Source organism: Zootoca vivipara, chromosome 5 (assembly GCF_965207765.1).
Source record: "Zootoca vivipara chromosome 5, rZooViv2.hap1.1, whole genome shotgun sequence".
In the NCBI taxonomy this organism is placed as follows: domain Eukaryota; kingdom Metazoa; phylum Chordata; class Lepidosauria; order Squamata; family Lacertidae; genus Zootoca; species Zootoca vivipara.
Window position 1 is genome coordinate 37,191,098 of NC_142588.1, and position 27,055 is coordinate 37,218,152.

General features: G+C 42.6%; 2 protein-coding genes and 1 long non-coding RNA gene across 6 annotated transcripts in view; 1 reads left to right on the forward strand and 2 right to left on the reverse strand.

Moving 5' to 3' along the window:
• Positions 1-1,677: 1,677 nt before the first annotated feature.
• Positions 1,678-6,124, reverse strand: LOC148685647 (uncharacterized). Its single transcript, XR_015950202.1, has 2 exons — positions 6,048-6,124; positions 1,678-5,963 (listed from the first exon to the last, which is right to left on the reverse strand). It is a non-coding gene; the product is annotated as an uncharacterized LOC148685647 (long non-coding RNA).
• Positions 5,923-16,456, forward strand: BNIP3 (BCL2 interacting protein 3). Its single transcript, XM_035138070.3, has 6 exons — positions 5,923-6,436; positions 10,304-10,481; positions 11,382-11,466; positions 11,894-12,000; positions 12,104-12,253; positions 14,594-16,456. Exons 1-6 carry the CDS (start codon positions 6,391-6,393, stop codon positions 14,646-14,648), a joined length of 621 nt encoding a protein of 206 aa, XP_034993961.1. The 5' UTR covers positions 5,923-6,390; the 3' UTR covers positions 14,649-16,456.
• A 4,370-nt stretch (positions 16,457-20,826) lies between these two features.
• PPP2R2D (protein phosphatase 2 regulatory subunit Bdelta) overlaps positions 20,827-27,055 on the reverse strand; it is a 32,519-nt gene continuing 26,290 nt past the window's right edge. For 3 of the 4 annotated variants that reach the window (XM_035137728.3, XM_060274832.2, XM_088670410.1), the window contains 3 exons: positions 24,723-24,892; positions 24,523-24,614; positions 20,827-23,112 (listed from right to left, as the gene is read on the reverse strand). In XM_035137728.3, coding sequence (XP_034993619.3) covers positions 22,833-23,112; positions 24,523-24,614; positions 24,723-24,892 — 542 coding nt within the window. In that variant the 3' untranslated portion in view covers positions 20,827-22,832. The remainder of the gene's footprint in view (positions 23,113-24,522; positions 24,615-24,722; positions 24,893-27,055) is intronic. The other variant, XM_088670411.1, reaches the window with a different exon arrangement.

A 27,055-nucleotide genomic window follows, 5' to 3' on the forward strand; every position in this document is an offset into this window, starting at 1 on the left:
AGTTGAATGCTGAATAAGAATCCACAAACAAACCAGGCATCATTTCTCAGTCAAAAAAAATATTATAAGAACTCCTCCCACCGCAAAACGTACCTGGCTCTCAGAAGGGTTTGATGTTCTGGTAAATGATTTGACTGTGTCGTCCTATATTTGCACCTAACATGCTCTCTGTCCAGATGATGTTTTGTTTTGGGCCAGCTAGGATGCTTACCTGGGTTATAGTTCATCTTCTGTGAAAGGTGTTCCTAACATGGAGTTGGGGGGGGCACACCTCCAGCTCCCATTAGGTTTTCCAATGTCACACAGGTACACTAGCCTGATACCTGCATGCCCGAAGGCTGAATCACACAATCCTATCTTCTCAAAAGGAAAAGATCACACACGATCCATCCCTCTGCAGGTGCAGAATGTTTGTGCCACACATTATGGATGGGATGAAGAGCAGCATGCCTTCTTGTTTCTTTGCTCGGAAGACTTGAAGCCAGACGCAGCCTTCTAAACTACTCTCTCTGGTCACTGTGATTCTCTCTAACCACACCCCCTCTCCCTAGGTCTTGCCCCTCACCAGCCCTGCTTTGCATCCTCCTTAAGTGTTTTCAACCTGGCTGGAATGTGCCCTTGAACTCTGTTAATCCCTTTTTCCTTGCCTGGCTGGTGGGTAGGGGTGTGCATAGCAACCAGCACACTGTACAGAAATAAAGAATTACATAACTAGCATCTCATCCCTGGGAAGTTGCACAGAAATGTTGCACCTCCCATGGAAAAGTGAACCTGGAAAGCCAGCTCAGCAGTGCTACTCTTTCAGAGTTCACACAAGAAGGTAAAGTACGTAGTTGGTTTGACCCACTGGAAACGTCCAAAATCCATTGTAGGGCCAACAAAATATCACAACATATTGTGCAAGCTTTCGAGTTGTCCAAATTTGAGGCTAGATAGTAAACAGAGCAGGAGGGGAGGAAGACAGAGAACGGACAGAGATTTCTTTATTTTCTCACCCGGGTGCCAATGTTGTTGCTGGACGGCAGAGGGCAACAGAGAGCTATTCCGGAAGAATGCCAGTCTGAAATCTGCTATAAAATGAATGATCAGACATGGGTCAACTTGAGCAGTTTTGCATTTGTATGTGTGAGCACAGAATCAGAAGGATGTTTATCTAGTCCTGGGCAGACATGTACAAGACCTGATACAATAAGCAGATCCAGAAAGGGGTCCCAGAACCTACCGTATTTACTCGAATGTAATGCGCACCATTTTTGGCCGAATTATGTCACGAAAAGTAGGCTTCACATTATATTTGATGGTGCATTTACATTCACTAGCAAAAAACTTTTTTTGGTTTCAAGGTTTTGAAAACTGAGGTGTGCATTAGATCCGATGGCGCATTAGATTTGCGTAAATACAGTATCATATTTGTTGAACCCTAGTAGCATGGAAATATCAAAGTACTATTGGAAACAGATAGAGTTTGGGTGTGCATATGCATAGAATTTCTTTTCCTCCCATAAACCCCTCTCCCTCCAAGTTCCCCTCATTTTGTCTCCCTGTGTTTTTTTGTTGTTGTTTTTTTGCATCATCACCATCGTCATTTGACTTGTATGCCGTCTTTCCATAGTTAAAACCATGCTCAGGGCACCTTACAGCACAAAAGAGTTTATATAATTACAAACACAACAAAAGTAGTCATAAACCATTTATTTATGGTTTGACAACCATCAACAAGTATATAACCATATCTAAACAATTTCCACATAAATCGCAAACAGATCTAAAAAGGAAGATGTAAGAAAATTAATATCAGCAACAGCAACAGCAACAAAACCCTCTAAACAATATCCCAGCCCAAGAGTCTGTTCTGCTGCCTCAGCTTTTGCAGCTGCAGTCAGTGAGGATCCTGCTCTTCCCAGGCTGAAAAAACGGCTTAGCAAGCCAGGGAGCAGGTCTTCCAGGACTCACAGCCAAGGTGGTCTCACTTGCAACAGGATCTCATAGGAATGAGAGTTGAGGCAGATAACTGTCTGTTCCTTCTTGATTGCATTTAACTAGATAATGAGTCCATAAAATCTTCAGCCACAGAAATCACCTTTTTATCATTAAATGTCCTTCCCGGTTCTCAAAAGCAGCCTTTTCTCTGGCTCCTATGCACCAAGTACTGTAGTGTTGTTAAATTAGCAATCACCTATTTTTAGAATGTGCTTCTTTTCCAGAGATTATTACAGTCTCAGTCAATATTTAAGGAAGATAACACGGTTTGCATTTGTGGGAGCCTGGGATTTGTGGGTCATCATGGAGATTGTGGGGATTGATCTCAAGGCTACAGTTTGCTTCTTGGTATTGATATAGGCAAGATTGTTGATAATCCAAGCAAATCTTCTCTCTCTCTCTCTCTCTCTCTCTCTCTCTCTCTCTCTCTCTCTCTCTCTCTCTCTCTCTCTGTGTGTGTGTGTGTGTGTATCTCACTGTGTTAGCAGCAATCAACAAAATTCTCCAGAATGCGAGTTTCTGATAGCTGTATTGCAACACCTAAGTCTTCCAGTCACTGAGACCAGCTGCTTTGGATGGGGGAAATAAATATGGATAATCAGATATAAGGATTAGTATGTCTGGAACGCGGTCTACTTGCTGGGTCACTTAGAAGGATTTTAAAGTGCAGATACCAGAGTGTAAACTAAGGCCCAGATCTGTGCCACATATTTAAAGCATGTATGACTTCTCTCAAAGAATCTTGCGAACTGTGGTATATTAAAGGTGCTTGGAATTGTGGCTCCCTGAGGGGGGAACTACAATTCCCAGGATTCTTTGGGGGGAAATCATGTGCTCCCCATTGGCCTGAACCAGAGTGCACACACACACAAATGAGGCATGCTAAATGGACTCAGCCTAGAAGACACTTTATTACCTGCCATTAGGGAAGTGCATTTCATTTCATTTCATGCTGATGCCATTTCCCCCAAGAAGTAGGAACAAAGGAAGCTTGCCTGACGCTGAGTCAGGCTGTTTGGGTTACTAGGGGTTATTCAAAGCCAACGATGGGAAGCCTGTGGGGCCTTCCAAATGTTGATGGGCTACACTAGTTATTTATTGTTGTTGCTGCCGCTAAAATTACATCCATAAAAATAAAATAATAATTTAAAAATTACATACTGCTTTAAGGACTGATCAAAGTTGAAGTCTAACACAATCTGGAGAGCCAAAGGGTGCCCATTCCTGTTCTAAGCATTATTAATATAATTAATAACTATTATAATTTATTTACAACCCACACTTCACCCTAAGATCCCATGGCAGGTTACAGCATTTTAAAAAAAGAAACAATTTAAAACAACTTACAACCATCAAAATAAGATGGGTCCATGGGAATGTTTTGTCAGGCCTGTTCTACCCACTTTTGACACTGAATTGGCTATTAATTATGCGGTTTTATTATTTTTTCTTATTATTTTGTTTTAAATGTGCAGTTTATATTTGACTTCCTTTAGAAGTGTTTTAATATTTTTTGTTAACTTTGCTGTGTTAACGTGCATTCTGTAACCTCCTTTGCAATGCATTATTTTGAAACCTTTAACATAATTAGCGGGACGCAGGTGGCGCTGTGGGTTAAACCACAGAGCCTAGGGCTTGCTGATCAGAAGGTCGGCGGCTCGAATCCCTGCAATGGGGTGAGAGCCCGTTGCATTTCCGTGCACTGCTCTGGTTTGCCAGAAGCGGCTTTGTCATGCTGGCCACATGACCTGGAAGCTGTACGCCGGCTCCCTCGGCCAATAATGCGAGATGAGCGCAGCAACCCCAGAGTCGGTCACAACTGGACCTAATGGTCAGGGGTGCCTTTACCTTTACCTAACACAATATTTTAGTTTCCTGTTAAGTAAGTTGCTTTGAATGTATACTTTATATTTGACTTTCTTCGGTCATGTTTTATTCTGGATTGTTTTGTTCGACGTTTTAATGTGTTGTAAACTGCTCTGAGATTTTTTCCTCTTAAAAATATGAAGCAGTATGAAATTATTATTAATAATAATAATAATAATCATCATCATCATCATTCCAGAGCAACCTTCAGAATGGGTGTTGGACTCAAAGGAGCATTACACCACATGAAGGTTCTCTCCAGAACAAGCATGGATTATTTTACTCTCCAGTTATTTTCAGTTCCTGAAGAGATGGGCCAACTTCCCTCCCTATTGCTTCTGTGGTTGGCTACGAAGCCTATTGTGAAAACCTTCAAGGTTACAGAGTACAGTCTCTGACTCACTCATCTGTGCTAACAACCAACAAAATACCATCAACACTGCAGCTGACAGGGTTTCTATAGAGCTGAACTTCCAGAGAGGAATCTCTTTGGGGGAAAGTTATCAGTATCTACTGACTAGCATAAAGATGAAGGGATGACACTAACAGAGCAGAGTTTACGACGGGACACCACCTGAGTTACCTCAGTGTCTTTTTTGTTCTCAAGTTATACACTGCTAGTTGAGATACACTGGTGGGTGCCAAAGTAGTGCAGCCAACAGACTCCTGGATCTGGAAGTGGAAAGGCCGGGTACAAACCCATGCTCACATTGATCCCTGCGCAAAGTTCTTGGACTCTCTGTCTCACCTCATAGCAGAAGTGGACAATCTTTTGAGCAGTTGGGGACTGCATTCCTTCAGGAGAAAGTGGTTGAGAAACACATACCAGCAGTGGTGGGTGAGGACAAAGTGGGTGGGTGGGGGGCAAAGCATCAGTGTCCCTATTTTCCAGGGATAGTCCCAGATTCTGATTTGATCTTGGAATGTCACACTTTTCCTTAGGGTGTCTCTATGTTCATCAGAGGCACCTTGGAGTTATGGGAACCCAATTATGGATGTTTTTGATCTGTGTTGAGGTGAAAACATACCTGTATGCTGGCTCAGCCTATTTTTGGAAATGGTAAAACTGCACTTTCTCCATCTGGCACATGGCTATACCCATCCCCTGGTGCTCTTGCTCCCAGATGGGAGAGGCCAGTGAAGCAGAAGCTGTAACCTTGAACATACCATGCTTGGAAACATTCTGGCTCTTGGGCATGTTTCTCAGAAAACCAGAAGCATTTTCTTAAGCAGGCAAAATCAACACAAGGTTACAGAGAAGAAGCATTTCCAAGAGGTGGGAGGAATGCCACTATGTGCCATGTATCAGCTGATATGCTGACTGTCCTCTGGGGAAGGCCCCAAGCTCTGTGGTAGAACATCTCATTTGTGTGCAAAAGTCCAGATTCAGTCCCTAATGTCCCCAGTCTTAAACTATGGAGAGCAGAGTAGATAATACTGCACTGGATGGATTTATGTTCTGACAAGGTTTGAGACAGCTTCCTAGGTTCTTCGCAGATTTCAGAATAGCCTGTGGAGTTTTATTGCTCTACATAGCTACCCTAGCCCTAGGAAACAGAAGTGGCGTACTAGTTTAGGCAATAGGGAGATTATCAAATAGGCTAGTGGGGTAAAGGAGCTTTCAGGAGACATTTGCTTGCGAAAGCTTAACAGCACATTTTTGTGTGTGTGTGCACCAGGAAAGTGATAGATAACAGCGCAGGAAGCGAAAGAGCCTTTGCATCTAGCAAGGGGTTAATGTTCCCAGACGACCAAGCTGGACAGGTCAACAAGTTGCCTAGCAAGCGCACGAGTTTAAGGGCTGCACGAGACGCTGCTGGAACAGGAGGTCACAATCGTTCATTTATTTCTAAAGATTAACTAGGAGGGTGGGTGGCGACGAGATCCTCCTGGAGGTCCCCACCCCACCCCGCTCCTCACCCAATCAAAGAGAAGCTCAGCCACGCTCAGCGACCAATACGGGATCGGTTACCTTCTGCCACCCACTCCAGCCAATCCGGAGCGTGCAATGCAGTTGATGGTCCGGTGGGCAGGGTCTCTTCGTGGGTTTAAATCCTGTGTTAAAGTGCTCCCGATAATATTAATAACAACAATTCCATTGCGCGAGCATAGCAGGCCTGTTGGGGGAGAAACAGCTGAGCCGCCTTGCTGGGGAACATCGCAAAATACTGCGATCATTTCAAGGGTTGATATTTACATACCTCCCGATTCCACGCTTGCTCTCTTTGCGCTTCTTCCCCTGCTCGCTTCTTGCAGCCAGCTGACTGCAAACATCGCCAGCCGGAGGAGGAGGAGGCGTGGCGAAGATCTGGCCTGCCAGCCAATCCGGGCCGCTCGTTTCCCCTCGACGTCACCATCCCTCGAACCTGCAGCAGCAACAATAACAATAACAGACGGGATCTCTCCCTCCCTGGGGTCGATCAGCTGGGTGTGCGCGGCTGGCTCCCGAAACAGGCAGCAGCTGCTACTGTCAGCGGCGTCAGCGGGAAGAGAGCAGCCGAGAGAGAGAGACTCCAAAATAGACGCGCTTCTTTCCTAGGAGCCATGTCGTCGAGCGAGGGGCTGGGGGTGCAAGAAGAGAACTTGCAGGGTAAGGGATCGGCCTCCTAAGTTGTAATGAAATCAGTATGATCATTAAGGTCCCCCTTTACCATTGGGCCTCTGCTGGGAGAAGTCTTGCTCGGGGGGGGGGGCTTTTCTTCTTCTCCTTGGCTGATCAGAGGCAGAGATATTGGGGATTCCTGATCGCCTGGTTTCTGAACCCCAGAGATTTCCCCAAGTCACTCTTTTTCTTTTCTCCCCTTTCCCTAACGGTGGTTGCGATTCTGAAATTCGTGGAGGGGGTGGCACTGGTAGGAGAAGCTGAGAGATGGGATGACGAAATGCCAGGGTGAAAGCTTGCCCCCGTTTCCTGGCCAAGGCCCTCTCGGTATGGTGGGGCTGTCGATAACTTGACTTCTCTCTAAGATTTGGAAATATGCTGCTGCTGCTTCTCCTTCAACTCGCACCGGCCGTGTAATGCTCCTGGCAAGCTGAAGTGCCAACCAGGAGGGCAAGTGTTGTTCAGACAGAGGGCTGTGTAGCTCGAGGCCTTCGAAGTGCAGAACGGGCAGATCCAGGGCACTTATTATTATTATTATTATTATTATTATTATTATTATTATTATTGTTGTTGTTGTTGTTGTTGTTGTTGCGAGAGTCATCCCTGCTCTCTCCCATCTGTGCTCATGACACCTTTGCCTGCATGACTCATAGGCCCCTTACTCAGAACTTTGTGCAACGTTTGTGGCTGTAAATAATTGGCCTTTGGAAATTATTGACATACGGCACTTGTTCAAGGAGCTGCAGTCCTGGGTTTTATTACCAACATACAATGAGAAGGTAGATTGCAACACGAAAGGGAATTTCCCCATTGACCTCAGTGGGATGTAGATTGTGCCAGTAATTGGATCATTAAGTAATAATAACAGTACCAGGGTGTATTGCTAAATGTGAAGTCCGTTGCAAAGCGGATGTGCAGGTATTGATTTATATTATTCTTGTTATTGCCCTGTTTAGGGATGTTTTTAATATTAGATTAATTGTATTTTAATCTTTTGTTGGAAACCGCCCAGAGTGGCTGGGGAAACCCAGCCAGATGGGTGGGGTATCAAATAATAATAATAATAATAATAATAATATGTCAACTTTCAACTGAGTCTTAAGTGATTTTAGCTACTCATCACCTGATTCTTCCGAAGCATGTGATTTCATGTATGTGCAGTTAACATGCAGAGTTAAATGTACTGAGGACTGTGATACACAAAATGTATATGAGCTCCCTGGATGTAGCGCTGCAAAAATAATTATGTAGGAAGCAAAAATCTTCCAGTCTGTACTGCTGTGATCTTAATACATTCAGTCTGCCCTACCTACGCTGTAGTGACTAGAGCTGGTGCATATTCTCCATCCTCCTTAAAAAAAAAAAAAAAAAGCTTAAGGGAAGTGAAATCAAACAAGCAGCTATAAATGTTAAACTTGCACAGTATGTGAAACATCCCATTGCACCATTGACCATACTTTTAGATTTCTTTATTTTATTTTATTTGCTTGTCTGGTATTTTGAATGTATAGGGTACACTGGCAGAATTCTTGCTAGGTTGTAGTTGTATTTTTCTGAAATACAAAACAAGGAGAAAGTAAGTTGTAGTTTGTAGTCTTTTTTTCAAACTCTACTTCAGCTTATTTCCCATGATCTGTGGAAGAACTTCTTCTGCAAGTTCCAGATTTTTCAGAAGCCTGCTCCATAGTTACTCATAGGAGACTTTTAGTATGGCTGCCCTCTTCTGTGAAATAGCATTCCTGTTGCTCTACGGCAGGCACCAACTACCGTATCTGCACTTTCCAAGCTGGAGAAATGAGTCTTTGCTGTGTCTGTTTTGTATGGTGTACGTTTTGTTTTAAATGTGTTTACTATTTGTGTGTGTTTGTTTAACTTTTTAAAGTTGTTTTTATTGCACATCACCTTGGGACTGTTGCATAGAAGGCAATTAATACATTAATGACGACAACAAAATCAAATCTGACTGCCACCTTGTGATTCTCTTAGAGTTCTGTTAGCTAGCTTCTCTTCCCCTCTTTCTGCGGCAGAAATTCAACTGGTGCAGCTCCCCCCCCCCCACAGGATGGGATTCTGTTGCTTGGGAAAGCTTCAAGACGTAGCCTGCAGAAGCACAGGCTGGCAGCTGTCTATTTATGCCATGTGACTGAAAACTGTTGGTGCCTTTTATAACTTTTGTTTTGAAAGAGGGTATTTCACAATTCCTAGGGACTGTTTATTTTTCAAAGTGACCCGGAGGGACTTGTTTGTTCAGGGGATATTATGTAGTAGGTGGCATAATATATAATCTGTAGGCTATTTTTAGCTTCAGTCTGGCAACAGGGATGCCTGCGGTTGTTTGACATGTTGCTTGTGCTGGTTCTCCCCCTCCCCGTTTTTGCTTCCTTGCTTCTGTTTCAATACACAACAGCTTCTCCTGCTACTAAGCATCCTGGGGATTTTAGTCCCCAGAGGCAGGCCACAGACAAGGACAATGAACTGATTTGTAAGATGCTGCACCTGAAGTCGATTCCTTTGATTGTGCATAATAAAGACTTACTAAATCCGAATGGAAGGATTCAAAATGCTGTATAATTAGTCTCAGCCCACATATCCACATTTAATTTTTTAAAAGCTAGCATTTATGGTAGACATTGGAGACATGCAGTATTCAGATGCTGTTTCTTCCACAGAAAAAAAGTGGCAATTTCTCACACACCGTTCTTAAGCTATGGACACCCTTATTTCATTTGTGGTGCAAAGAAGTAGTTTTGCTCAATAAAGAACCATGAATACTTGTCTTGAACAGGCTGCTTTCCATCTAGATTGATTGTACATCCTGCCCTCCACAAGAGTGGGTGTGGTTACGTCCTACGGACTTGAAAACCTTCCCTTTGGTTAGATTAGCTATGCCTTTTCTGTCCTGCATATGCCTCAGGTGAAGAAGGTATATGACTGCCCACAACGTCCTTGGGCAGCGCCCTTCTCCATAGCTGGGGCCGCCTTCATCCATTTTCAAATGGACGCTCTGGTGGTTAATGCAAAATCAATTCAGCTTTAATTTTTGGAATGAAGTCAGTTTGTGGGAAAGTGCTTTTCAGGGGCATGAAATATGTAATAGGTCCATCTTGTGTGCCAGCTAGGTAGAGGGAACCCCCTCCCCCAATATCCTTGTGTGCATTGAATGTAGAATATAATGTTGTGTGCATGGAGCCTTATATTTGTTAATATCTAGCTGAATTAAAATTGTGCTTATCCTGGCACTGTGGCTGATGGAAAGACAACCCATTAATGTATAAAGCAGCCCAGGACTTGCAATGCTTAAGAAGGAAAACGGAGAGTTTGTTAATCCAGATTCCAAGCCAGGTATCACTACCATGTTTGGAATACTGAATGCATTTTTTTTTTTTTTGCTACTAAGCATCCTACTCACACTTGCCTGAGGTGGATCATTTTCCCTCTTGGATGTCCTCTTCTACCCCTTCCAGGAAACAAAGTAAATCAAGATAGGTCAGAGGATTTGATAGCCAATTTCTGACTGGTTCATTTGACATCCCTAATCTGCACATACACAGCAGGGTCTTCTGTTGTAGGAACTAGGTGATCTATGAAAGGACCATCAAGTGTGGTGCTGGTGTTGAGACAGCATAGGGTCTCAACTCCTGTTCTCTGATGGTGACTGAAAGGGCTTCATCATTGCAGGAACCTATTAGAGCAGAGATTTATTATTAACAGGCAATACTCTGCTCATTTCCTGGAATGCAAGAAGAAGGCCATTAAGCCAGGCTTGGAACAGAATGCCGGCAAACGAAAGTGCTTGAAGGCTTCCTGATATGCAATTGTGTGGTTTTTGTTTTGTTTCTAAACCTATGCCGGCAGGTTCCTGGGTGGAGCTGCACTTTTCTAGCAACGGGAATGGTAATGGTGCCCAGCCAACAAGCCAGGAGCAAGGCCCAGCCTCAATTTCTATTCACAATGGCGACATGGAGAAAATCCTTCTAGATGCCCAGCATGAGTCTGGAAGAAGCAGCTCACGAGAGAGCTCCCATTGTGACAGGTACGACAAAAGAGATAGCACTTGCTCTTTTCAAAGGATTCACTCTCCTATTTATTTGCATGTACAGTCTTAAGAGGCTGGCAGATCTGTGAGATGATGCAAGTGGCCCTGATCCAATCAGTGTCTCTGGATAAGAGCTGAGGCCACTCCTATACCTTCCAAGTGTCCCCATTTTCCAGGGATAGTCTCAGAATTATGAAAGCCGTCCCAGCTTCTGGTTTGATCCTAGAATGTCTCTATTTATGGACTTGTGTAAGAGTAAAAGACTATTGGGAAATGATCCATAATGAATTGGAAAAAAATGTTTTAAAGTACTTTCCTAAAAACCCCAGAGTCCTTTCTGTTGGGGATAATTCAGACTGAAATTCCCAGGTGTCAAAAAAGGTTATTTATGCATGCTACTACTGCAGCCTGTGTTTTGTGAGCCCAGAAATGGAAAACAAGCTATTAGGGTACTGTTGATGTAGTGATGGTCACACTTGCCCATCATCTGATAGGAAATGCTTTGCGGGGGTGGGGGCACACAAAATGGGGGCTCAAGGAGGGTCAATTGGCAGGGAGTGAGAAATGAGGAATGTTGGAGGGTATGCACTCTCAGAACTTCATCATTCTTCTTCTCTGCTTATCTTGAGAGTATTTATTTCCTCCATTTTAATCTTCCAAGTAGCTCAGAAGGCATGGTTCTTCACAAAGGCCCACCCACCCACATGTTTTGTCCTCACAACAACCCTGTGAAGTTGGTTAGGTTGAGAGATGGTGGCTGGCTCCAAGTCACCCAGTGAGCTTAGTGGCTGAGTTGTGGCATCTGAATCTGAACTGCCTTGGTCCTGCAGCTAAAGCAACGAAATCTAGAAACCTTGTTCTATGTGGGTTAATGCCCTGTAACTTCTCTTTACCAAGTCCTCCTCGATCCCAGACGCCTCAGGACATTCACAGAGCTTCTGAAGTCGAGAGCCGTGGCAGCGGAGAAAAGAATAGCTCTCAGGTAAAGCTGAGCCTTTTCTGAAGATTGCCAGATGGCTGAGAGCCTTTTCCAAGCCAGCGAATGGTCTGGTGCGGGGATGGGGAACCTGTGGATGTGACCAAAGAAGCTGAATAGGTATATTCCCCCTCTCACTTTAGAAATAGCATCCAAACCAATTGATTACAGTGGTACCCCTGGATATGAATGGGATCCGTTCCGGAGCCCCGTACGCATCCAGAGCAGTACTTACCCTGAAGCGCTGAATCTGCGCATGCTCCACGCACGATTCTGCGCATGCGCGTGACGTCATTTAGTGCCTGCGCGAATCGCTGAACCTGGAGGTAACCCATTCCGTTACTTCCGGCTTCGGCACGTACGTATCCCGTGTCGTACACAACCCGAAACATACGTAACTAGAGCTATGACTGTATATCTCTCCTTATTTTAGTCTGAGGAAGATTTTCAGGAAAGAAGGAAAGAAGTTGAACAGCTTTTGAAGAGAAATTCTGACTGGATGTGGGACTGGTCCAGCAGGCCTGAAAACATTCCACCCAAGTAAGTGTGACAGAAGATGCCTTCATTCCCGCTGGTATGTACAGAATATGGCGACAGACATTTACAGATTGGATTCTTTCTCTCTTTTCTCGTCACAAACTAGGGAATTTCTGTTTAAACACCCCAAGCGCACTGCTACCCTCAGCATGAGAAACACAAGCGTGATGAAGAAAGGAGGCATCTTCTCTGCGGAATTTTTGAAGGTTTTTCTGCCATCTCTGTTGCTTTCTCATCTGCTTGCCATTGGATTAGGGTAAGGAGTCCTTCAGTCAATTCAATGTGGGGATTGTAGGGGACCAGAAGTCTAGTGTGCTTCTCCCGGAAACATAAGCAACTTCTGTGTTGACTAATTTACACGAAAGGAGAGTAACACAGAAAGACAGTGCTCATTTTTTTTAAGGCACAGAGATGATTTTATAGTGGAAAAACTAGGCTCTTGATTTTACGCTTTGGCCCACTTCCAAATGTTTTGATGCACAGCCAGGATGGGGAACCTGATTTTGCTGGACTACAAATCCCATCACTGACCATGCTGGCTGGGTCTGTTGGAGTCCAACATCTGGAGAATAGGCTCCCCATTCCTGATCTACAAGATAACTTGCAGTGAAAACTCCACCAAAATGTAATTTACCCATCACAATCAAATATAGTTACATGGACTGAATCTGCATTCAGGGAATCATTCAAGAAGCCTTTGGGGTGATAAATGTGCAGAAATGTAATTGCTGCTGAGTGAATGGCAGCAATGGAATGACATTTCCTTCATCCCAGATTGGCTCCGAGGAGTCTTAGACATGACAGGTTGCAACTATGACATTTTATCACAGCTAAAAAACATGAAATCTGACTTTGTAGTAGCTTTGCCTGATCCTTGAAGTGGACCGGATTTCACACACACACACACACACACACACACACACACACACACCAAGTTTGTTTTTTCAGTGCCTCGGTATTTTGCATTTTGTCATCTAATGCGAATGGCATAGAGATGTGTGCAAGGTATTGAGTGATGTCCAGCGCTGTGCATCTGGAGTTCCACTCATGCATCAAAACTTCCCCAATCCCCTGGAGCAGATTTTGAGGGTGCCGGGTGGAAGGGAGGCCAACAAGAGGAGGAAGTTCTGTTCCATAAGCAGAAATCTGCTATATGAGTAGGCGCAGCTCCATTGGATGCAATCCGTTGGAAGCAGACATCCAATGGAGGCTATTTCAGCCTTGCAAGTAATAATGACAATAATAATAAATAATAATAATTTATTATTGGCCAAGTACACTTTCCAACATACTTGGAATTTGTTTCGGCTACATTGCAATGTAAACATACACACACTGTTCCACTCACAATACAAATAAGCAAAGAAACCCACCCATGATTGACCTCCCTTTCAGCTACACATCTACAAATTTAACAATTTAATGGCACAAGGGGAAAAACTGTTCCTGTGCCTGGGCGATTTTGTATATGAAGACCTGTAGCGACGTCCAGATGGGAGTAAATCTAGCAGATGATGACCGAGATGTAAAGGACCTGCTGCAATTCTCTCTGCTCTCTTCTTAACTCTGGTGATAATCAGTTCACAACTATTACTTGCTCACATGGATGTGGCCCAGATGGAGCCAAGTTTTCCAAGCTTACAAAAGGCTTCCTTGTAACTGCCTAGAAAAATGATAAGGCTCCCAGCATCAGGAAGTGTGTGAGGAAAATGTGCTTCCAGCCCCCTATCCCACAGGGTTCAGCAGGCCCCTCTAACCCTCTGGGTGTGTTAGGATGGGAAGCTTTTCTTCGGTTAACCAAGGGGTTGTCAACTTTGTCCCTACCGCACACTAGTGGGCCTTTCCGGATTCTAGGTGGGCAGTAGGGGGTTCTACGGCACAAGCTGAATCCTCCTTCCATCAAGCACTGGTGGGCGGTAAGGAAATTTTACCATCAAGAAAGATGCATTAGTGCAGGGGTCGGCAAGGCTTACTGGGCATGGGCCGGATCACTCCCGCGGAGATCCTCTGTGGGCGGGCCGGTGCAGCGCGATGCCGGAAATCGCGTCTGTGCATGTCTGCGGTGCCGGAAATTGCTTCTGCACATGCCCAGGTGCCAAAAATTGTGCCTGCGCAGAAGCGATTTCCGGCATCTGGGCATGCGCAGAAGCGATTTCCGGCATCTGGGCATGCGCAGAAACAATTTCCGGCGCCGCGGACATGCGCAGACGTGATTTCCAGCATCTGGGCATGTGCAGAAGCGATTTCTGGAGCTGCAGAAGAGAGTCCCCGTGCCAGGCTGCGCCAGTTTAGTGAAGCGCACGAGGACTTGCCAAGTGGGCCTTAGGTTGCCAACCTCTGCATTAGTGGACGGTAGGTATAAAAAGGTTGACTACCCCTGGGTTAACCTATCCCAACCAATTCTTCCTCGGTGTAGGTAACCAGCTGCTTACAAGGTTGGATCCTTTGTGGTATCAGGTATATTTACCTACTAGATTCCCACTAATTTTATAGCATAGTGAGTAGTCAAAGCAAGAGGAAAAGGGGGTTCCCTACCATCTGACTCCCTTTCAAAACTAAGCAGAGCAGTTACTGGCTGTCTTTTTGTTGGTCTCAGGATTTATATTGGAAGACGGTTGACAAGTACAGCTTACAGCAGCAGTTCGTTGTAAGATGGGAACAAATCTTCATCTCCTACAAAAACCACGACTACATTCATCCTGACATGCAAAATGGTGAAAGAAAAGCAACTCCTGTGCGTGCAGAAGTGACACAGCTATGTATGTTTTGGTCCCTAAATGTTGTGTGCTCTTGGGGCTTTTCTAATTGTAGAGGGAAAGATTGAAAACCAACACCCAACAACTCCTTTGTAAGCTAGCCTCTTGTTGCTCAAGTCATCAAAGCATATTTTTGACAGAGGTCTTTAACTGAACTGTATGTTTGTGAACAAAATGTCTATATTGAACATTATGTAGCAAGGGATTAAACGGTTTGTCTTGTTTCACTTTTGTAAAAATGAAATTGGTTTGGATTGTTGTTGGTACGACTTGATTGCATAGCAGAGTATTTGGTCAAGAGCATTATGGCCTTACATTTCTAAAGGCTGGAGTAAACAATGGTTTCAAATACAAAACTCCAGTTGTTTGTGATTTTACCAGTTAAATAAGTTTTGAATATCATTGCAGCCTTATTGAAAACCAGCAAGGAATGTTGTTTTTGCAGGAACTTCTTGTGAGTTAAATAGATGCTTGTGTATGGTACTACAATATTTACAATGATCAACCAATGCATTTTGGTAGTCAAGCACTTCCAAAGATGAGTATATTTTCCAATACTCTGTTGATACTGCCTAGAATAGCATTAGCCTATTTTCTTGCTGCATCACTGTTAAGCTTAGGGTTTACTAATATCCCTAGATCCTTTTCACATGCAAGCCAGATGTTCCCCATCTTATATTTGTGCAGCTGGCTATTCTTACATTTGTCCTTATTGAAATTAATTTTGTTTGTTTGGGCCCATTTCTCCGATCTGTTAAGGTCATCTTGAATCCCAATTCTGTTCTCTGCAGCATTGACAACTCCCAGTTTGGTGTCATTCTCTTGTGTAAGTAGTCTAAAATACCTTGATAAAATGAATGAGGTGAGCCATTGGTGTGCCTTTGTTTCACCAGTCACCAAATTGCTTCATATGGAAAGATGACTCTAAGCCATTTTACTATTAATAGCTGGGTATTCTAACTGATATTTGCTTTATTGCTTGCAAGGAATGTGCCCATCAGTGGAAAAAGCAGCCACACAAGTTCAAAAGCATATAGACGTGTGAAGCTCTCTCTTGCTAGAGTGAATATACAAAACTGCGTCCTTAGGAACGCCATAAATTTTCTTTCTGTGTCTGAACGCATGGCTTAAAGTACATCCATCGATTTTGTTCAGTTACCCATTTGGACTTCTTATAGTAATTTATACATTTGAATCGGGATGAATGGAATATTTGCAAATAAAAAATCAGGGGTGGAGTTAATACATGGTATGGGGACAATGCTGTTCATTTCTGGGCTTTAGTAGTCATTAAAGACCATTACTTTCCTGTTTTGCAAATCTGAGTAGATAAGGCACATTAAAGAAGAAATCCACCAACTTTTTAAACTGGACGTTGTACGTAAAATGAAGTGGTAGCTTTGTTTTGATTTAGCAAAAGGAGATAGGCAGTAAAGGGATTCTTGATTGAAGCTGCCTGTTGCCATTGTGCAGTTAACCCGTTTATGTACTGCATACGAATCTCATTTATTTAGTGGGAGTTTGTGCAACTATTGTGCTAGAATAGTACTGTTTTGGCTTTCACATCATGAATGGAAAACATCTGGAACTTCATCTTCTGGCAACTCACAAAGTCGAAAAGCTGTGAAATACTCCACTGAATGTATATTACAAGTTTATTGCTACTACTGTATACAAAAACAATAAAGCAAGTAAATATTTCACTGCTTTTGAATTATGTGTCATCAGTAGTCAAGATGTGTGAAATGAGGAAGAGGTGCTGCTAAGGATGTTCAGTTGTCAAACGTTTCAAAAATAAAATCCAAAGGCTAGGCAGACTTGCTAGCAGAGAAGCAGAGAAAGAGTGCAGTATTGCCATGGGCTTCATCCCTCCTTACCATTGGCATGTGGCCTAGAGAAAAACTCCCCCATCCCTGCTGTGGAAGTTAGGCACTTCTGTGCAGTCGTCACTAGCACGTAATATAGCTACAGTGAGGGGGGAAAGTATTTGATCCCCTGCTAAATTGGCCCGTTTGCCCTCTGATGAAATGTTGTTGTAGTAGTTATTTAGTCGTTTAGTCATGTCTGACTCTTTGTGACCCCCCAGAGCATGATGAAGAAATGACCAGTCCATAATTTTAATGGTAGGTTTATTGTAGCTGTGAGAGACAGAATAACAACAGGAAAAAGAAACCCAGAAGATAAAAGCCAGAAATTGGTGTGCATTATAATGAGTGAAATAAGTATTTGATCCCTTTGCAAAAGATGACTTAGTACTTGTTGGCAAAACCCTTGTTGGCAATTAGAGGTCAGACGTTTCTTGTAGGTGGCTACCAGGTTTGCACATATCTCAGGCGGTATTTTGTCCCACTCCTCTTTGCAGATCCTCTCCAAGTCAGTAAGATTTCGAGGCTGATGTGAAAACTACTCGAACCTTCAGCTCCATCCACAGATTTTCGATGGGATTAAGGTCTGGAGACTGGTTAGGCCACTCCAGGACCTTAATGTGCTTCTTCTTGAGCCACTCTTTTGTTGCCTTGGCCATGTGTTTTGGGTCATTGTCATGCTGGAATACCTATCCTTCACCCATTTTCAATGCCCTGGCTGAGGGAAGGAGGTGCTCACCCAAGATTTGATGATATATGGTCCCATCCATCGTCCCTTCGATGCGGTGAAGGTGCCCTGTCCCCTTAGCAAAAAAACACCCCGAAAGCATATTATGTCTCCCTCCATGTTTGACAGTGGGGATGGTGTTCTTGGGGTCGTAGGCAGCATTCCTCCTCCTCCAAACACGGCAAGTTGAGTTGATGCCAAAGAGCTCGATTTTGGTCTTATCTGACCACAACACTTTCACCCAGTTCTCTGGGTCATTCAGATGTGCATTGGCAAACTGCAGACAGGCCTGTACATGTGCTGTCTTGAGCAAGGGGACCTTGCGGGCTTTGCACGATCTCAGTCCTTCACGGCGCAGTGTGTCACCAACTGTTTTCATGACGACTATGGTCCCAGCTGCCCTGATATCGACAAGTTTCCCCTGTGTAGTTCTGGGCTACTTCATCACCGTTCTCCTGATCATTGCAAATCCACGAGGTGAGATCTTGCATGGAGCCCGAGTCCGAGGGAGGTTGACAGTGTTTCTTCCATTTGCGAATTATTGCACCAACTGTTGTCACCTTCTCACCAAGCTGCTTGGCAATAGTCTTGTAGCCCAGTCCAGCCTTGTGGAGGTCTACAATCTTGTCCCTGACATCCTTGGACAGTTCTTTGGTCTTGGTCATGGTGGCTACTTTGGAATTTGCTGGATTGCTTCTGTCGACAGGTGTTTGTACAGGCACTGTAAGGAGCTGGGATTACAGGTAAGATCTCTCCCTTACAGCAGGTGCTTCTAATCTCAGTTCGTTACACACAGTGAAGATACCAGGTAGCCTGACATCTGGCTGGTTGATTGGGGATCAAATACTTATTTCACTCATTATAATGCCCATCAATCTCGTGGGTTTCTGGGGGTATTCCTGTTGTTATTCTGTCTCTCACAGCTATAATAAACCTACCATTAAAATTATGGACTGGCCATTTCTTCGTCAGAGGGCAAACGGGCAAATTTAGCAGGGGATCAAATACTTTCCCCCCCTCACTGTATCTAAAGGCAGAATAATCTTTGTAGAATAAAATCTGGGAACCAAATGCCTTTCTATAGAAAAAAGTTCTCAGAACTCTAGCATTTAAAAACAAGCAAGCCGTATATTGAATTTTATTCACCCACAGAGCATCTTTTACAAGCCCTGTGTGTCAACATGTCAGAAGTCTAGGGAGACCAAGAACTCTATTATTTTGTGTGAATGTGTGAAGTTGGGGTGAAATATGGGGGCATGATTTTATGCCAATTTTCTGCAGCTTAACTGTGGAGGAACCAAACTGCTAGCCAATCAAGCGAGGCCAACCGTGCCGCATGAAAGGGGGTGGGTTTTAAGCCCACCCTTCTGTCTGTTCAACCCATAACAGTGGTAAGGAAAGTATTCCAGACCCACCCCAAATGGAACCATACTGAGTTTACAGGCCACAGAAGGCAAATCGCTTTTCAATGGTGCCCAAGGGTACTCGCCAAACCCTAATCTGTAGAAGTCCTACACGTACCCACCACAGAAAAGGACAAGCCTCTGCTTAGTACCTCTTCTCCCACCTGCAGCAAATTACGTTGCCCAGAGCACACTGCAGATCACGTAGGAAGAAATTGTTACTCATATTGGATAGGTGAGCCCATTCAGCCATGAAGTTCCATCTTAACATACTGGTGAATAGTATCATGCAGGACTGCAACCAGGGCTTGCCAGGCTTCCCTACTTATTTTCTGACATGCCCAATTAAGGTAGCTGGGGGTCACCATAATCCTGACAAACCCACCTTGGGGGAGTTTCAGCCCACACAATCAAGGCCCTGGGCCACCGATGTTATAGGACCCAGAATTCCAAATGGGCTTGAACATTGACCTAAGCAACTGCAAAATAGTTTTCACCCAGGTAAATGACCGAAATATGAGAGTGCTGCCCCAGCACAGGGTTGAACAATGCTGGCAAAATGCACTTTCATTGTATACCATGCCTACCCAACCCACTGCACACATGTACTTTCGCCAAGCCCAAACTAGATTCCATGACAGCTTGCAACACCCTGTGATTGGCCCAGAAACACCAAACTGTGGCCACAAATGAGTACCAGTACCCTCCAAGCACCTATCAAAACATAAGCAAGGAAGTGAACAAGCGCACTTCTGCGAAACAGCATTAGCCAGGGCCCATTGTAAGGATCCAAATGCCCCCGTTTTCCAGTGACCCATCATCACTTCCCAAACCCAAACTGGTAGATGCCGAAACGGAGCCGATTTGAAAGGAATGTGTGCCAGACTGTCAGCAGGCCTCTCACCCTGAATGCAGCCAGCTGTAGTCATAAATTGGGAGCCAAAGTTCAGGCTCCTTCCTGGCCCAGTTCAAATTGGGATCCATAGCTGCCTGCATCCTAAAGGACTCTTCATAAACTAGCCAGCCAGAATCTGCATATTCATGGTAAGATCTGAATGGGATTATCCAGATGTTTCAAAAGGGGGGGGGGAAAGCCCTGACAATATGCCTGAGTTTATATTCTCTGAAATTATACCATAACTCAAAGTCAAATAGTACAGCATTGCCTATGCATTAAAGCTCTCACAGACCTAAAAATTAAGAGTCAAAAAGTTGAATGCAGTATTACTAAGTTGATTCTACTGGGAAAGCTAAATGTTCCTACATTTCATCACAACTGCTTTATCATTCAAATGGGAGGATGTTACAGAAAAGATGAAAAAGCTGAACACGACTATCTTCATTGTGAATCAACAGTACTTTTCAAGGTGCTGTAAAAACATAAGCACACATTTTAATAATACGAAGCAATCCAAATACATGCAAGACTGATAGTATAATTGGGAGTCTAACTCCAATTTCAAGATGTTCAATATTGGGTATTAAATACCTTGCTCAGACTGGATAACACAGTGACTTGGATTCTCAGGTTTCTGTTCTGTGAATGAAAGAATCCCTTTCATTTACTGAGGAAAAAACTTAGGATCCAACCCATTTACATTAAATGGACAATTCAAAGCTATCCCTTATACCAAGAGAACTCTGATTTAGTCATAGCAAACTTCTTTAAGCATTTCATGTTTCTCAGCTACTTCAACTAAGAGCTTTGCAAAACAATTCACTGCTACGATTTAGTAGGGGAGTAAGAAGAGGACATGCAGACAGTCCAGCATTAAAAGCATTGAAAACATTTTTAAAAATTGAAATACAAAATCATAGCATCTTCCAGCATACACCTAAATGGGCCCAAAGCCCAAAGAATGCTATAGAAAACAGTAGACATGTCACATCTATGCAAAGCAGTGTGGTTGTTAGCCATCTGTCTTGGGATGTAACCTACTCTCATGTAGCAGCACTGGTGATTACTTTGTACAGTGAAAATAACATTAAACATACCAAAAGATAGTGCTTTGGACAATTCAGATGCAATTTTAGGGGGGAAGAGTACATTGAAAAAGTTTCAAAGTACACAGAGCAAGTGCAGGTAAACATTTAAAATTTATTAAACTTTTTGGTCAAAATAATTGAACAATTATGTACAATCCCATTGTATTTACCTCATGTATTTTAAGGAACAAAGTCAATCTAATGGTTAAATGACCTAACCGTTCCACATTTCAAGATTTGCAAATAGTGTCACAACTGATATACAGTATACGATTTTTAATCTTTATCTTTAGAAACCCCAAATTAGTATTTATTATTGTATCGCAAACAAGAGTGGCACTCTATGGACGTTAATTGATAGGGTAGGAACAGAGACATGCTGCTCTTGCATATTCATATCGAACTCTAGCAATCATATTAAACCTTCATTTCTTTAAAATTCGAGTGTAAACCACACACAAGTATTTCATTCTGGAAGCTTAAAGGGCCTGAATTTTAAGGATTTCATAGGCACGTTTAGTAGGAAGTCTGGAGCAAGTGATACTACTTGCGCTAGTAATTAAGATGCTTGATGGTATTAAAAGTGTGCCCACTCTTTTTCTGTGTACAAGTTTTCTCCCATAGAAGCTTACAGTGAAATACTGGGAGTTAATCACATATTTTCTAGGAGAGAGACCCCAAAACTTTTCTGTAGCCCCCTATTGCTAGTGGAAACTCAGTATTCTACAAATATATTTTCACATCAGTATTCAGCCTCAAGATAGCTTGATCTCCTGGTGTTACAGACCTGGAGTAAGAGTTAAAACATGTTTAAGTTGTGCTCCCGTTTGGCATAATCAAGTTTAAAAACATACACATTTGAACTGCAGTGGAAAGTTTTGTATGCATATGCTTATGCCCAGTTGTAATATTTTTTTAAAGTATACTCTACGGAACAAAAAGGACTAAAGGTTAAAAAAAGTAGTAGTAGTAATGCACATTAAGGTATGCTTCTCACATGTTGAGGCATGTTTACTGTTAAACCAGAGCAGTGATTTGTTAAAGGTTTTGATGTAAAAGACCATCTTGCTCCTTTAAGGCTGTATATAAACTTTAGACAATTATTTTACACTTTTGTCTTTTCTGCGCACCATATGATGCCCCCCCTTTCTTATACAAAAAAATTAATACAAGCTAAGGTGATGACAACTGGAGAAAAAAATTCAGCTTAGTATTTGAAGCAGTAGATACTGCTTTAAACTGCTTATACTGTCAAAAAATGGATAGTATTCAATTAAGTTATACTCTGAGTAGAGCCATTGAGATTAATGAGCCTAAGTTTATCACGTGTCTTAATTTCAATGGGCCTGTTCGGAGCAGGACTAGCATTGGATACAACCTAATATTTTTGGGACAAACTATTTTCAAATCTTTCCGTCAGAGTTATTTTGCACAATCTCAATACATGCAATAAAAAAGACTGAATACATACTTTCAGATTTAAAAACACTTTTTATAGTTTGTTATTTTTATTAAGTGGTTTACACCGGAAGGTGTGGTTATAGATACAGTTGGTGAGTAAATATACATGAAAAACCTGTCTACACACCCAACTCTAGACTTACCTATATGCTCAAAGGTAGAAACACCTAAAGCTTAGATGAAGGCCAGAGAAAGAATGTTTACAGGCATAAAGCACAAATATATGTTTTGAAAGGCCCAAATATTACAGCAGATAAAGAGCACGTGAGATAGAAATTACATTTTTATGACAATTTGTTTCTTGGGTGTTAGATTTTTGGTCTATCAACTGGAAAGGAAGGCTCAGACTTAAATAAATACATTTGTTTTGAATATTGGCCTTTATTGAGTATTGTCCATCAATTCTGCTTCTAGTGGGCTTTTTTTCGTTTACAAAAATTCAATTCCACGTTCTCCCTCACTGAAGGCAGAAATACACCATGAACTCAAGTCCAGGCCAGCTTCTCTCCTTTACCTATAAAGGGAAATAAGTGCATCAATGTTCTTTACTGGGAGGACAACAAGGCCATCTCTCTGACAGATAAACAACTGAGCTTAACTATGCAAGACGACAACTTTGTCCTCAAATAAGCCGTCTTTAATTAATTTTGTCCTGGAATATATACAAGTTATTGGTGGCAGCTACAGCAATGATGTTCTCTGCAGGGTGCCATGCTGTATGAAGGATCTTCTTATTGAAGTCCAGACTGTCAACACTTATTTCATCCTTCTTTCTCTTGCCACCTGTGCACACTTTCCGGGGCTTTAAGATAGCACGAGGTTTGCTACTTTCTCTTGAAGCCTCTAATGTAATATCTCGTCGTGTGTTTCGATCAAACATCCTAAAGAAGTTGTTGTATGAGCCAGTCATAATAGCACTGCATTGGAAAAGAGAAGATAACAACTTTTTATTCATCGGTTACTTCTGATAGGTAATGTCAAGTTACTTGCAGTTTTAGGAGAGTTGCAATTTCCTTTCCCTTACTATTTATTTATTTGTTATTTCTAGTCTGTTCTTCATCAATGGGTCTCAGGGAAAGATAACAACAATACATCAACAAAATAACCATACACACATAAGTGAAACATTCTAAAAATTCCTTAAAATACACAAGATCATCAACAGGCAACAAACTGCTGTGGTTCCTTACAGTTCTCTCTCCTCCTAAATGTGGAGGAACGGGTGAATCTTCTCTAACCAATGAAAAGGAACCAATGTCAGTACTAGACCCGCCTCTGAGAGGTAGTCATACTGGATAAGGTGCTGCTGCAGAGAAGGCCCCTGCTCCTTGAACTTCAGTTAGAGGTGGAAGCACAAAAGATGGGCCTCTCCTGCAGACCTTAATGGACAGTTACAATGGCATGGGAGGCATTCCTATTTTATCAGTATATTCCAATGTATATCGTGTTTTTCAAGTAAATAATAAGCTGTCTCTTACCAGCAGCTTATCCAAACCAACTGATTGGCAACAGTTCTCAGTATCAAGGGTGGGAGACACACTTAACCAGGAGGAAGGCATTGCTGAATCTTTGTGTGTTGTGGCATCTATGCTATATTGTTCCATACACTGAGCAGTGGGCAGCCTAACGCCCTTGGGGTTTAATTTGTGTGGTCCTTCACCTCATTTCAACACCTTCTGCAGCAAGTGATCAGTTCAGACTACTGACAAGAGCAATCTGTCTCTATACTAGCAGCCCACTGGGTGGGAAGACAGAAAAAAGGAGGGCTCCACTCACTTTGGGGTTTGGCCCACAGCCGGCATGCAGATCTCAACAGTTTATCCCCAAAGGAATGTGCTTCTTAACAGAACAAAGGTTGTCCACTTCCACACTAAAGGATATTTCAAGCAGCCAACCATCTCTAAGATACCATTCAATTCACACACACAATTTTATTGTCATCAACCAAGCCACATGCTTGAAGTCTGAGATACCAAGGACTGATCCCGAGAATTCCCCCTCTCTTTTCCACACAAAGCAAATGTACCATCACTGAATTTATATTTCCTCCTAAGGCAGCACATTTGTTTTTATCATGCTACCCATCATATACTTTGAGGATGACCTACATTAAGTTATTAAATACACAATGACATAACTAATATAGAGGCAATGACAGCTATTGTGGAAGCTAAAGTAGAAGTTTAGGATTAGACTGTCCCCCGTCCTGCTCACCAGCCCGTGCGGATCAAAGATCTCACTTTTCCTTCTGCTTAAATTAAAACCACCACCAATTTTCAATTCAGGCAAGCATGTAAAGCGAGTATCCTTACACAAGTCAGCCTTACCTATCAGAACCATTCCAGCAGCACTCAAACTTGTCAAAGATGCAGTCATTCTCATACAGTGAACAAAGTTTGCTTCGCAGATATTCATGAACCTTAAAATATATAAGTGTTGAAGAGCATGAGAACGTGAGAGCATAAGAACATGTTCAATTTTGGGAAGAAATCGTTTTTATTATAAAATATAACACAAAACACTGTACCTGATAGGTCTCTACAGGCCTGTTTTCCATATTGAGATCCCATACTTTAACTGAAAGGTAGTCTCTGGTCATCATGTATCGACCACTATGACTGAATTTTACATCCGATATTGAGGAAATTATTTCTGAAAAGAATGATCTGCTGCTGGGATCTTCAGGTTCTTCAAAGACTGAAAGTTGTAAAAGTGGAAAGAAAAGCTGCTTACTATTAGGGTTATTACTTCAACATTTTCAGTTAACTAAGGCCCCACAAGAGCTGCTGAAATGTGCCCTAAGAAATCAAAACACCATGTACTCTATGCCCAGTGGAATGGTGAGACCGCATATGGAATTGATCTCCCCAGCCACTGCCAATATATGGGCAGTGAATCACCCCAAGAAAGCAGAAACATCTTTGAAGAAGGAGTGATATTACCTGGGCTATCCTGCAATTGGAAGGAGAATGCCTGCCTATTGTTCTGAAAGGAGGTCAAGAAAATAATCATCTCCCCCTTTTCTTTCTGAATGTAGAGTGAACTGCATCTCTTCCACATAGTGTGTATGTGTCACTTTTTTCTTCTTTCAGCTGTATTTCCTAGTGCCATGATTAATCCCATTCCAGATGATTTCTAACTTTCATGAGTGGCTTTTCAGAGGGCTTGCAAAGCTACAGTGGGGGGGGGTGTCTTGAAAAGTTTGGGCACATGCAGTATTCCGAGTACAGAACTTCTGATATCGGACAACTGAACGAAATACAAGGGTGTCTCACATATCAGAATTCGGGAGCCACTTGAGGTAGACATAAGACCTGACCCTTGTCATCCAGAGGAACTCACCATATGGAACCTTTGATTTTCACCATGCCAACCCAAATACATTGGAGGGACCACATGAGTGGTTTAGGCTTTGTACATGAACCAGAATCTACTGCATCAGAGGTGAGCAGCCAACACAAAAGTGCTTGACTGTATGAGTAAGTCCACAGACACACACTAAAGCACCAATTATTAAATGTACTAATTCACTTAACTACATGTTGCTAAACAATGTACGGTAAGATGTTTTAGGGCAGGCATAGGCAAACTCGGCCCTCCAGATGTTTTGGGACTACAACTCCCACCATCCCTGACCACTGGTCCTGTTAGCTAGGGATGATGGGAGTTGTAGTCCCAAAACATCTGGAGGGCCGAGTTTGCCTATGTCTGTTTTAGGGTGTTAACAATGACAAAAAACTTCTATAATCAGAATAATTACAAACACATAAAAGCATTATTATATTTGTTTGTACTACTTTTTCTAAACATTTATCACAAACCAAATGAATGATTTTTTTTAAAAAAAAACCTGTGAAACCACAGAATGACTCAATAGTAAGAGTCTATTAAAAATTCTCTGTGGAAAATACTATGGAGCAGTATTTTATTTATGGCAAACTACACTGAACCACAAGCAGATACCGTAGAATGATTACAACTATAAGGTTTAATTTACATTTTAATTATGAATGTAGTCATTGCAGACATTAACAAACAAGTTACCTAATTGGAAGAAAGGAACTTGAAAATTATTTCAAAATGCTAGCACATTTCAAATTTTAAGGACAGGTTCTGGACAATGTCACAAAACATTCACTGCACAGAAAGCAAATTTGCAAGGTTGGGAAACAGCTTATCTAAGAAACTAAGTGCAAGGCAAAGATGCAGTTTGAACCCAAAAAACCCACAGAACTCTTTTTTGGAATCCATTTTTCTGTTCTTTTGGAGCACCCATAAGGTAAACTCTGTATCTTACAGGCAACTTATCCTCTCCTCCCCCCCATCCACAAATGATCACCACTCAAAAACTACATACCCTTTCTGTACCATCCCCCTCCCCACAATGCTGCATACCTGCTATGTGTGCATCTGACAATTGTTAAAAGAGATACCTTTGAGAAGTCATAGAATCATAGAGTTGGAAGAGACCACAAGGGCCATCCAGTCCAACCCCCTGCCAAGCAGGAAACACCATCAAAGCATTCCTGACAGATGGCTGTCAAGCCTCTGCTTAAAGACCTCCAAAGAAGGAGACTCCACCACACTCCTTGGCAGCAAATTCCACTGTCAAACAGCTCTTATTGTCAGGAAGTTCTTCCTAATGTTTAGGCGGAATCTTCTTTCTTGTAGTTTGAATCCATTGCTCCGTGCCTGCTTCTCTGGAGCAGCAGAAAACAACCTTTCTCCCTCCTCTATATGGCATCCTTTAATATATTTGAACATGGCTATCATATCACCCCTCAACCTTCTCTTCTCCAGGCTAAACATGCCCAGCTCCCTAAGCCGTTCCTCATAAGGCATCATTTCCAGGCCTTTCAC

Coding starts and splice junctions, on each gene's coding strand:
- BNIP3 (XM_035138070.3), top strand. CDS start 6,391: ATGTCGTCGAGCGAGGGGCTGGGGGTGCAAGAAGAGAACTTGCAGG. Junction 6,437..10,303: donor GCAAGAAGAGAACTTGCAGG/GTAAGGGATCGG, acceptor CTATGCCGGCAG/GTTCCTGGGTGGAGCTGCAC. Junction 12,254..14,593: donor CTGCTTGCCATTGGATTAGG/GTAAGGAGTCCT, acceptor TGTTGGTCTCAG/GATTTATATTGGAAGACGGT.